Here is a 12,940-nt window from a genome sequence, read left to right as displayed (position 1 = left end):
GAGTGAATTTACGAACTGACAACGCGCTCCAGAGGAAATTTACGAACTGACAACGACAATTGACAACGCACTCCAGAGTGAATTTACGAACTGACAACGCGCTCCAGAGTGAATTTACGAACTGACAACGCGCTCCAGAGTGAATTTACGAACTGACAACGCCCTCCAGAGTGAATTTACGAACTGACAACGCGCTCCAGAGTGAATTACGAACTGACAACGCGCTCCAGAGTGAAACGCACCCATTGTTGTTGCCATGGTTTTGTTGAGGAGATTCTAGAACGTGTTCCAAGAGTTCTTTCAGAACCAGAGCAGGTCTCCTCTCTTCAGTGCTTCTGAGACGGCAGAGTGAAAGACCATTGATCGCTCCGCCTGCATCCCAAATGCAAACCTATTCTCCTATATAGTGCGCACTACTCTTTTGACCAGAACCCTATGTGCTTTGGGATACAGCCTCAGACGGCAGCGCAGAAGACCGTGGATTCTCTCTCTTGAGGTGAGGAGGCGTATGGTGCCGTATGAAGGATGCTAGTGGTCTCGAGTCCCATCCAGTGACGCCACATCCTCCTCTTGGTCACCCTCTCCTGTGTCTGTGTCACTGTGTCCTTCCCTCCTTCACTCATCTTCCTCCTCCTCCTCCTCCTCCTCCCCGTCGGAGAGAGAGGCGCAAGGACAGATCTGTCGGTATCCATCCAGCCAGGTCTCCACCATTTGTGTGACCAGTGGGTGGTTGCGTCGACGGGACGACTTTTGCATTGCGGCCAACATGCCTCCCTCCGTTACACAGCAGTCCAGCCACTCCCTCAACAACTTCTCCTGCTGCTCCTCGTTACCCATCTAGACAGAGAGAGAGAGAGAGACACACATTGGAAAGAATTAACAACAAAAAAACTAAGCAAACTAGATTGCTATTTGGCCCTAAACAGAGAGTACACAGTGGCAGTATACCTGACCACTGTGACTGACCCAAACTTAAAGAAAGCTTTGACTATGTACAGACTCAGTGAGCATAGCCTTGCTATTGAGAAAGGCCACCGTAGGCAGACATGGCTCTCAAGAGAAGACAGGGAGGAGGCGTGTCTACAGAGACACTGTATTAATGAAGGTGGGGAGGAGGAGGCGTGTCTACAGAGACACAGTATTAATGAAGGTGGGGAGGAGGAGGCGTGTCTACAGAGACACCGTATTAATGAAGGTGGGGAGGAGGAGGCGTGTCTACAGAGACACCGTATTAATGAAGGTGGAGGGGAGGAGGCGTGTCTACAGAGACACCGTATTAATGAAGGTGGGGTGGAGGAGGCGTGTCTACAGAGACACCGTATTAATGAAGGTGGAGGAGGCGTGTCTACAGAGACACCGTATTAATGAAGGTGGGGAGGAGGAGGCGTGTCTACAGAGACACCGTATTAATGAAGGTGGGGTGAAGGAGGCGTGTCTACAGAGACACCGTATTAATGAAGGTGGGGTGAAGGAGGCGATGTCATTTAAAAACAGAGACACCGTATTAATGAAGGTGGGGTGGAGGAGAGCGTAATAACTATTGATAAGACACCGTGAATGAGTAAAATGGATAAAAGGTGGAGGAGGCATGTCTAACAGAGACACCGTCAATTCATAGGGCATGAAGGTGGGGTGGAGGAGTTGCGTGTCTACAGAGACACCGTATTAATGAAGGTGGATGTCCTTTGGGGGGACCATTCGTGTACACACAGAGACACCGTAGTTCTTACATGAAGGTGGGGTGGAGGACCCTCTGAATGTCACACATACACAATCCATGTCTGTCTAACAGAGACACCACTCATCTTCATCTACACTGATTGAAGTGGATTTAACAAGTGACAATAAGGGATCATCAATAAGGGATCATATCTTTCACCTGGGTTCACCTGGTCAGGCTGTTACTGAAAAGAGCAGGTGTTCCTAATGTTTAATACGTTTAGTGGATTTTTACCTTCTGATCGCTGGAGACCAATGTGAAACCAGTCACATGGCAGCGAACTGAAGCACCTTTTCCACAGTGACGTTTATGAAATGCTGGCCTTCATAACCCTGCAAGGATGAAATGTGGAGAGCCAAGCTGTAGGCTTCTGTAGCCATGCCCAAATGACAGTACAGCACCAAACCTACCGAGTTGATTCGAGATTTCTAGAATGTTCTCATATATGTCCGGACTTTTCAATGTAACTCATTTTTTAAATAATTTATATCGTGTTAAATATTAGCCACTATCGGTTATACCCACATACATTAATACCTGTCTCTTTACTGTCAGTTATACCCACATTTAAAAAAAAAAAAAAATTATTTTATTTTTTTTTACCTTTATTTTACTAGGCAAGTCAGTTAAGAACAAATTCTTATTTTCAATGACGGCCTGGGAACAGTGGGTTAACTGCCTGTTCAGGGGCAGTACGACAGATTTTGTACCTTGTCAGCTCAGGGGTTTGTTTAAACAGATGGATTTTAATATTATGTAATTAGATTTCCTCTGGGGGGGTGGAATATGTAGGCTAAGAGTTAATGTTACCTCTTGTGCAGACAGGAAATGTACGTGCAGCAGTTTTCTCTCGCTGTCCACCAGCGGCAGGAAGGTTACGGTGACGTCATCGTCAGTGTTGAGGTTGGCGCCCGCGCCGCGATTGTCGTAGCCGTCGTTCTCCATGGCGACCAGGGCAGAGAAGTGTCCGCGTGTGTAACCCAGGGCGATGGGACTCTTCCAACAGAAGCTCTGCTCCCACAACAGGGGCAAGTACACACCTGTACAGGTAGAGAGACAGGTCAGTCTCAGACAGGTACACACCTGTACAGGTAGAGAGACAGGTCAGTGTCTCTATCCGTTAATCAAATGGCTACCTGGACTTTATGCCTACTACCTCGTACCCCAGTACGCCGACTCACTACTACCTCGTACCCCAGTACGCCGACTCACTACTACCTCGTACCCCAGTAAGCCGACTCACTACTACCTCATACCCAGTACGCCGACTCACTACTACCTCGTACCCCAGTACGCCGACTCACTACTACCTCGTACCCAGTACGCCGACTCACTACTACCTCGTACCCCGACTCACTACTACCTCGTACACCAGTACGCCGACTCACTACTACCTCGTACCCCAGTACGCCGACTCACTACTACCTCGTACCCCAGTACGCCGACTCACTACTACCTCGTACCCCAGTACGCCGACTCACTACTACCTCATACCCAGTACGCCGACTCACCACTACCTCGTACCCCACTACGCCAACTCACTACTACCTCGTATCCCACTACGCCGACTCACTACTACCTCATACTCCAGTACCTCGACTCACTACTACCTCGTACCCCGACTCACTACTACTTCGTACCCCACTACACCAGCTCACTACTACCTCGTACCCCGACTCACTACTACTTCGTACCCCACTACACCAGCTCACTACTACCTCGTACCCCAGTACACCGACTCACTACTACCTCGTACCCCAGTACGCCGACCAACTACTACCTCGTACCCCAGTATGCCGAACCACTACTACCTCGTACCCCAGTACACCGACTCACTACTACCTCGTACCCCGACTCACTACTACCTCGTACCCCACTACACCAACTCACTACTACCTCGTACCCCAGTACCCCGACTCACTACTACCTCGTACCCCAACTCACGACTACTCCGTACCCCACTACACCGATTCACTACTACCCCGTACCCCAGTACCCTGACTCAGTACGGCTACTCCTTGTATATAGACTGTATATCGCCTCGCTGTTATTTTATTGTGTTACAATTTTCTTTTTATCAATTTGCTAATTTTCGTACTTTTTAACTGAAAGGTTGGGAAAGGGCTCGTAGGTAAGCATTTAACGGTAAAGTCTACGTACAAAATTAGATTTTATTAAGATTTTATTTGATCCAAAAATAATAACAAATGAAAACACTTATTCCCCCAACGAGGTCCTTGAGTGGTCCTTTCATGATCTAGTGTTGCCTGCATTGGTTGCTAGGGCCTTTCTATTCATCGTAGTAGGTTTTGAACATGAAAGGAAATGGATTTACATGGAGAGCTATGTTGTTTTAATGTTACCCAGCAACGATGCATGGCAACCCCACTCCTGGGCCCCTAGCGCCCACAACGCACATACAACTCTGCTATGGGCTAATATGTTGTTCCTATAAGGTTTCATATGTAGGCTCAGCTTAGACAGAGACAGAGACGCACACACATACAGTCTCTATCTACAGCTTCCTCTGGTCTAATAACACACACAGTCTCTATCTACAGCTTCCTCTGGTCTAATAACAACACACACCGTCTCTATCTACAGCTTCCTCTAGTCTAATAACAACACACAGTCTCTATCTACAGCTTCCTCTAGTCTAATAACAACACAGTCTCTATCTACAGCTTCCTCTGGTCTAATAACAACACACAGTCTCTATCTACAGCTTCCTCTGGTCTAATAACACACACACAGTCTCTATCTACAGCTTCCTCTGGTCTAATAACACACACAGTCTCTATCTACAGCTTCCTCTGGTCTAATAACACACACAGTCTCTATCTACAGCTTCCTCTGGTCTAATAACACACACAGTCTCTATCTACAGCTTCCTCTGGTCTAATAACAACACACACACAGTCTCTATCTACAGCTTCCTCTGGTCTAATAACAACACACACACAGTCTCTATCTACAGCTTCCTCTGGTCTAATAACAACACACACCGTCTCTATCTACAGCTTCCTCTGGTCTAATAACAACACACACCGTCTCTATCTACAGCTTCCTCTGGTCTAATAACAACACACACCGTCTCTATCTACAGCTTCCTCTGGTCTAATAACACACAGTCTCTATCTACAGCTTCCTCTGGTCTAATAACACACAGTCTCTATCTACAGCTTCCTCTGGTCTAATAACAACACACACACAGTCTCTATCTACAGCTTCCTCTGGTCTAATAACAACACACACCGTCTCTATCTACAGCTTCCTCTGGTCTAATAACAACACACACCGTCTCTATCTACAGCTTCCTCTGGTCTAATAACAACACACACCGTCTCTATCTACAGCATCCTCTGGTCTAATAACACACAGTCTCTATCTACAGCTTCCTCTTGTCTAATAACACAGTCTCTATCTACAGCTTCCTCTGGTCTAACAACACACAGTCTCTATCTACAGCTTCCTCTTGTCTAATAACACAGTCTCTATCTACAGCTTCCTCTGGTCTAATAACACACAGTCTCTATCTACAGCTTCCTCTGGTCTAATAACACAGTCTCTATCTACAGCTTCCTCTGGTCTAATAACACAGTCTCTATCTACAGCTTCCTCTGGTCTAATAACACACAGTCTCTATCTACAGCTTCCTCTGGTCTAATAACACAGTCTCTATCTACAGCTTCCTCTGGTCTAATAACACAGTCTCTATCTACAGCTTCCTCTAGTCTAATAACAACACAGTCTCTATCTACAGCTTCCTCTGGTCTAATAACAACACACACAGTCTCTATCTACAGCTTCCTCTGGTCTAATAACAACACACAGTCTCTATCTACAGCTTCCTCTGGTCTAATAACAACACACACCGTCTCTATCTACAGCTTCCTCTGGTCTAATAACAACACACACCGTCTCTATCTACAGCTTCCTCTGGTCTAATAACAACACACACCGTCTCTATCTACAGCTTCCTCTGGTCTAATAACACACAGTCTCTATCTACAGCTTCCTCTGGTCTAATAACACACAGTCTCTATCTACAGCTTCCTCTGGTCTAATAACAAACACACACAGTCTCTATCTACAGCTTCCTCTGGTCTAATAACAACACACACCGTCTCTATCTACAGCTTCCTCTGGTCTAATAACAACACACACCGTCTCTATCTACAGCTTCCTCTGGTCTAATAACAACACACACCGTCTCTATCTACAGCTTCCTCTGGTCTAATAACAACACACAGTCTCTATCTACAGCTTCCTCTAGTCTAATAACAACACACAGTCTCTATCTACAGCTTCCTCTAGTCTAATAACAACACAGTCTCTATCTACAGCTTCCTCTGGTCTAATAACAACACACAGTCTCTATCTACAGCTTCCTCAGGTCTAATAACACACACACAGTCTCTATCTACAGCTTCCTCTGGTCTAATAACACACACAGTCTCTATCTACAGCTTCCTCTGGTCTAATAACACACACAGTCTCTATCTACAGCTTCCTCTGGTCTAATAACACACACAGTCTCTATCTACAGCTTCCTCTGGTCTAATAACAACACACACACAGTCTCTATCTACAGCTTCCTCTGGTCTAATAACAACACACACACAGTCTCTATCTACAGCTTCCTCTGGTCTAATAACAACACACACCGTCTCTATCTACAGCATCCTCTGGTCTAATAACAACACACACCGTCTCTATCTACAGCTTCCTCTGGTCTAATAACAACACACACCGTCTCTATCTACAGCTTCCTCTGGTCTAATAACACACAGTCTCTATCTACAGCTTCCTCTGGTCTAATAACACACCGTCTCTATCTACAGCTTCCTCTGGTCTAATAACAACACACACACAGTCTCTATCTACAGCTTCCTCTGGTCTAATAACAACACACACCGTCTCTATCTACAGCTTCCTCTGGTCTAATAACAACACACACCGTCTCTATCTACAGCTTCCTCTGGTCTAATAACAACACACACCGTCTCTATCTACAGCTTCCTCTGGTCTAACAACACACAGTCTCTATCTACAGCTTCCTCTTGTCTAATAACACAGTCTCTATCTACAGCTTCCTCTGGTCTAACAACACACAGTCTCTATCTACAGCTTCCTCTGGTCTAATAACACACAGTCTCTATCTACAGCTTCCTCTGGTCTAATAACACAGTCTCTATCTACAGCTTCCTCTGGTCTAATAACACGGTCTCTATCTACAGCTTCCTCTAGTCTAATAACAACACAGTCTCTATCTACAGCTTCCTCTGGTCTAATAACAACACACACAGTCTCTATCTACAGCTTCCTCTGGTCTAATAACAACACACAGTCTCTATCTACAGCTTCCTCTGGTCTAATAACAACACACACAGTCTCTATCTACAGCTTCCTCTGGTCTAGTAACAACACACACAGTCTCTATCTACAGCTTCCTCTGGTCTAATAACAACACACACAGTCTCTATCTACAGCTTCCTCTGGTCTAATAACACACAGTCTCTATCTACAGCTTCCTCTGGTCTAGTAACAACACACAGTCTCTATCTACAGCTTCCTCTGGTCTAATTACACACAGTCTCTATCTACAGCTTCCTCTGGTCTAATAACAACACACACAGTCTCTATCTACAGCTTCCTCTGGTCTAATAACACACAGTCTCTATCTACAGCTTGCTCTGGTCTAATAACAACACAGTCTCTATCTACAGCTTCCTCTGGTCTGATAACAACACACACAGTCTCTATCTACAGCTTCCTCTGGTCTAATAACAACACAGTCTCTATCTACAGCTTCCTCTGGTCTGATAACAACACACACAGTCTCTATCTACAGCTTCCTCTGGTCTAGTAACAACACACACAGTCTCTATCTACAGCTTCCTCTGGTCTAATAACAACACACACAGTCTCTATCTACAGCTTCCTCTGGTCTAACACACAGTCTCTATCTACAGCTTCCTCTGGTCTTATAACAACACACACCGTCTCTAACAACACACACCGTCTCTATCTACAGCTTCCTCTGGTCTAATAACAACACACACCGTCTCTATCTACAGCTTCCTCTGGTCTAATAACACACAGTCTCTATCTACAGCTTCCTCTGGTCTAATAACACACAGTCTCTATCTACAGCTTCCTCTGGTCTAATAACAACACACACACAGTCTCTATCTACAGCTTCCTCTGGTCTAATAACAACACACACCGTCTCTATCTACAGCTTCCTCTGGTCTAATAACAACACACACCGTCTCTATTTACAGCTTCCTCTGGTCTAATAACAACACAGTCTCTATCTACAGCATCCTCTGGTCTAATAACACACAGTCTCTATCTACAGCTTCCTCTTGTCTAATAACACAGTCTCTATCTACAGCTTCCTCTGGTCTAACAACACACAGTCTCTATCTACAGCTTCCTCTTGTCTAATAACACAGTCTCTATCTACAGCTTCCTCTGGTCTAATAACACACAGTCTCTATCTACAGCTTCCTCTGGTCTAATAACACAGTCTCTATCTACAGCTTCCTCTGGTCTAATAACACAGTCTCTATCTACAGCTTCCTCTGGTCTAATAACACACAGTCTCTATCTACAGCTTCCTCTGGTCTAATAACACAGTCTCTATCTACAGCTTCCTCTGGTCTAATAACACAGTCTCTATCTACAGCTTCCTCTAGTCTAATAACAACACAGTCTCTATCTACAGCTTCCTCTGGTCTAATAACAACACACACAGTCTCTATCTACAGCTTCCTCTGGTCTAATAACAACACACAGTCTCTATCTACAGCTTCCTCTGGTCTAATAACAACACACACAGTCTCTATCTACAGCTTCCTCTGGTCTAGTAACAACACACACAGTCTCTATCTACAGCTTCCTCTGGTCTAATAACAACACACACAGTCTCTATCTACAGCTTCCTCTGGTCTAATAACACACAGTCTCTATCTACAGCTTCCTCTGGTCTAGTAACAACACACAGTCTCTATCTACAGCTTCCTCTGGTCTAATTACACAGTCTCTATCTACAGCTTCCTCTGGTCTAATAACAACACACACAGTCTCTATCTACAGCTTCCTCTGGTCTAATAACACACAGTCTCTATCTACAGCTTCCTCTGGTCTAATAACATCACACTATTTCACATGCAGGGTCCAGGTTGTTAAAATCCTGCCACCCACTCTATAATGACATAAAGGGTGTGTCTCTATCTGTCTCTCTACAGGTCTGGGGTCAGACTGACTGGTCTACTTATATAGATGTGAGTTATAGCTAGAACCGTTACGTAGCTGCCCATTAGTATCTATCGCTCTCTCTCTCTACAGGTCTGGGGTCAGACTGACTGGTCTACTTATATAGATGTGAGTTATAGCTGGAACCGTTACGTAGCTGCCCACGTCCATGGAAACGGCGTAGCCCCAACTTCTCTCCACTCACCATGGAAGCGAGTGTAGCCCAACGTCTCTCCACTCACCTTGGAAACGAGTGTAGCCCAACTTCTCTCCACTCACCATGGAAACGAGTGTAGCCCAACGTCTCTCCACTCACCATGGAAACGAGCGTAGCCTAACGTCTCTCCACTCACCTTGGAAACGAGCGTAGCCTAACGTCTCTCCACTCACCATGGAAACGAGCGTAGCCCTAACGTCTCTCCACTCACCTTGGAAACGAGCGTAGCCCAACGTCTCTCCACTCACCTTGGAAACGAGCGTAGCCCAACGTCTCTCTACTCACCTTGGAAACGAGCATAGCCTAACGTCTCTCCACTCACCATGGAAACAAGCATAGCCTAACGTCTCTCCACTCACCTTGGAAACGAGCGTAGCCCAACGTCTCTACTCACCTTGGAAACGAGCGTAGCCCAACGTCTCTCCACTCACCATGGAAACGAGCATAGCCTAACGTCTCTCCACTCACCTTGGAAACAGGCGTAGCCAACGTCTCTCTACTCACCTTGGAAACGAGCATAGCCCAACGTCTCTCCACTCACCTTGGAAACGAGCATAGCCTAACGTCTCTCCACTCACCATGGAAACGGCGTAGCCCAATGTCTCTCTACTCACCTTGGAAACGAGCGTAGCCCAACGTCTCTCTACTCACCTTGGAAACGAGAGTAGCCCAACGTCTCTCCACTCACCATGGAAACGAGTGTAGCCCAACGTCTCTCCACTCACCATGGAAACGAGTGTAGCCCAACGTCTCTCCACTCACCTTGGAAACGAGTGTAGCCCAACGTCTCTCCACTCACCATGGAAACTAGCATAGCCTAACGTCTCTCCACTCACCATGGAAACTAGCATAGCCTAACGTCTCTCCACTCACCTTGGAAACGAGTGTAGCCCAACGTCTCTCCACTCACCATGGAAACGAGCGTAGCTCAACGTCTCTCCACTCACCATGGAAACGGGGGCGTAGCCCAACGTCTCTCCACTCACATTGAAAACGAGTGTAGCCCAACGTCTCTCCACTCACCTTGGAAACGAGTGTAGCCCAGCGTCTCTCCACTCACCATGGAAATGAGTGTAGCCCAACGTCTCTCCACTCACCATGGAAACGAGTGTAGCCCAGCGTCTCTCCACTCACCATGGAAACGAGTGTAGCCCAACGTCTCTTCACTCACCTTGGAAACGAGCGTAGCCCAACGTCTCTCCACTCACCATGGAAACTAGCATAGCCTAACGTCTCTCCACTCACCTTGGAAACGAGTGTAGCCCAACGTCTCTCCACTCACCATGGAAACGAGTGTAGCCCAACGTCTCTCCACTCACCTTGGAAACGAGTGTAGCCCAACGTCTCTCCACTCACCTTGGAAACGAGGCGTAGCCCAAGCGTCTCTCCACTCACCTTGGAAACTAGTGTAGCCCAACGTCTCTCCACTCACCTTGGAAACGGTGTAGCCCAACGTCTCTCCACTCACCATGGAAACGAGTGTAGCCCAACGTCTCTCCACTCACCTTGGAAAGCGAGTGTAGCCCAACGTCTCTATACTCACCTTGGAAACGAGTGTAGCCCAACGTCTCTCCACTCACCATGGAAACGAGTGTAGCCCAACGTCTCTCCACTCACCATGGAAACGAGTGTAGCCCAACGTCTCTTCACTCACCTTGGGCGAGTGTAGCCCAACGTCTCTCCACTCACCATGGAAACGAGTGTAGCCCAACGTCTCTCCACTCACCTTGGAAACGAGTGTAGCCCAACGTCTCTCCACTCACCTTGGAAACGAGCGTAGCCCAACGTCTCTCCACTCACCTTGGAAACTAGTGTAGCCCAACGTCTCTCCACTCACCATGGAAACGAGTGTAGCCCAACGTCTCTTCACTCACCTTGGAAACGAGCGTAGCCCAACGTCTCTCTACTCACCTTGGAAACGAGAGTAGCCCAACGTCTCTCCACTCACCATGGAAACGAGTGTAGCCTAACGTCTCTCCACTCACCATGGAAACGAGTGTAGCCCAACGTCTCTCCACTCACCTTGGAAACGAGTGTAGCCCCAACGTCTCTCCACTCACCATGGAAACTAGCATAGCCTAACGTCTCTCCACTCACCATGGAAACTAGCATAGCCTAACGTCTCTCCACTCACCTTGGAAACGAGTGTAGCCCAACGTCTCTCCACTCACCATGGAAACGAGCGTAGCTCAACGTCTCTCCACTCACCATGGAAACGGGCGTAGCTAACGTCTCTCCACTCACATTGGAAACGAGTGTAGCCCAACGTCTCTCCACTCACCTTGGAAACGAGTGTAGCCCAACGTCTCTCCACTCACCATGGAAATGAGTGTAGCCCAACGTCTCTCCACTCACCATGGAAACGAGTGTAGCCCAACGTCTCTCCACTCACCATGGAAACGAGTGTAGCCCAACGTCTCTTCACTCACCTTGGAAACGAGCGTAGCCCAACGTCTCTCCACTCACCATGGAAACTAGCATAGCCTAACGTCTCTCCACTCACCTTGGAAACGAGTGTAGCCCAACGTCTCTCCACTCACCATGGAAACGAGTGTAGCCCAACGTCTCTCCACTCACCTTGGAAACGAGTGTAGCCCAACGTCTCTCCACTCACCTTGGAAACGGCGTAGCCCAACGTCTCTCCACTCACCTTGGAAACTAGTGTAGCCCAACGTCTCTCCACTCACCTTGGAAACGAGTGTAGCCCAACGTCTCTCCACTCACCATGGAAACGAGTGTAGCCCAACGTCTCTCCACTCACCTTGGAAACGAGTGTAGCCCAACGTCTCTATACTCACCTTGGAAACGAGTGTAGCCCAACGTCTCTCCACTCACCATGGAAACGAGTGTAGCCCAACGTCTCTCCACTCACCATGGAAACGAGTGTAGCCCAACGTCTCTTCACTCACCTTGGAAACGAGTGTAGCCCAACGTCTCTCCACTCACCATGGAAACGAGTGTAGCCCAACGTCTCTCCACTCACCTTGGAAACGAGTGTAGCCCAACGTCTCTCCACTCACCTTGGAAACGAGCGTAGCCCAACGTCTCTCCACTCACCTTGGAAACTAGTGTAGCCCAACGTCTCTCCACTCACCTTGGAAACGAGTGTAGCCCAACGTCTCTCCACTCACCATGGAAACGAGTGTAGCCCAACGTCTCTCCACTCACCTTGGAAACGAGTGTAGCCCAACGTCTCTATACTCACCTTGGAAACGAGTGTAGCCCAACGTCTCTCCACTCACCTTGGAAACGAGTGTAGCCCAACGTCTCTCCACTCACCTTGGAAACGAGTGTAGCCCAACGTCTCTCCACTCACCATGGAAACGAGTGTAGCCCAACGTCTCTCCACTCACCATGGAAACGAGTGTAGCCCAACGTCTCTCCACTCACCATGGAAACGAGTGTAGCCCAACGTCTCTTCACTCACCTTGGAAACGAGTGTAGCCCAACGTCTCTCCACTCACCATGGAAACGAGTGTAGCCCAACGTCTCTCCACTCACCATGGAAACGAGTGTAGCCCAACGTCTCTCCACTCACCTTGGAAACGAGTGTAGCCCAACGTCTCTCCACTCACCTTGGAAACGAGTGTAGCCCAACGTCTCTCCACGGAAACTCTTGTAATACTTCACTCCGTACACAATGATTGGTCGACGAAGAATGTGTGCTAGAACAAAGATGTGAGTCTGTTCCAGGCTGGCACCAGGCTGTGGGGAAGACAGACAGGCAGACAGACAGGAAA

The 12,940-nt window shown here is 47.6% G+C and overlaps 1 protein-coding gene across 1 annotated transcript in view; it reads right to left on the bottom strand.

Moving 5' to 3' along the window:
• Positions 1–241: 241 nt before the first annotated feature.
• Positions 242–12,940, bottom strand: part of LOC135533193 (ubiquitin thioesterase ZRANB1-like) — a gene marked incomplete at its 5' end in the record, with an annotated part of 39,450 nt that continues 26,751 nt past the window's right edge. The window contains 3 exon segments of the mRNA XM_064960589.1: positions 242–837; positions 2,531–2,760; positions 12,776–12,905. Of these exon segments, the coding sequence (XP_064816661.1) occupies positions 616–837; positions 2,531–2,760; positions 12,776–12,905 (582 nt within the window).

Source organism: Oncorhynchus masou, unplaced genomic scaffold (genome assembly GCF_036934945.1).
Source record: "Oncorhynchus masou masou isolate Uvic2021 unplaced genomic scaffold, UVic_Omas_1.1 unplaced_scaffold_2281, whole genome shotgun sequence".
In the NCBI taxonomy this organism is placed as follows: domain Eukaryota; kingdom Metazoa; phylum Chordata; class Actinopteri; order Salmoniformes; family Salmonidae; genus Oncorhynchus; species Oncorhynchus masou.
The sequence above is the reverse complement of the archived record's forward strand: the minus strand, read 5'-3'. Positions and strand labels throughout refer to the sequence as shown.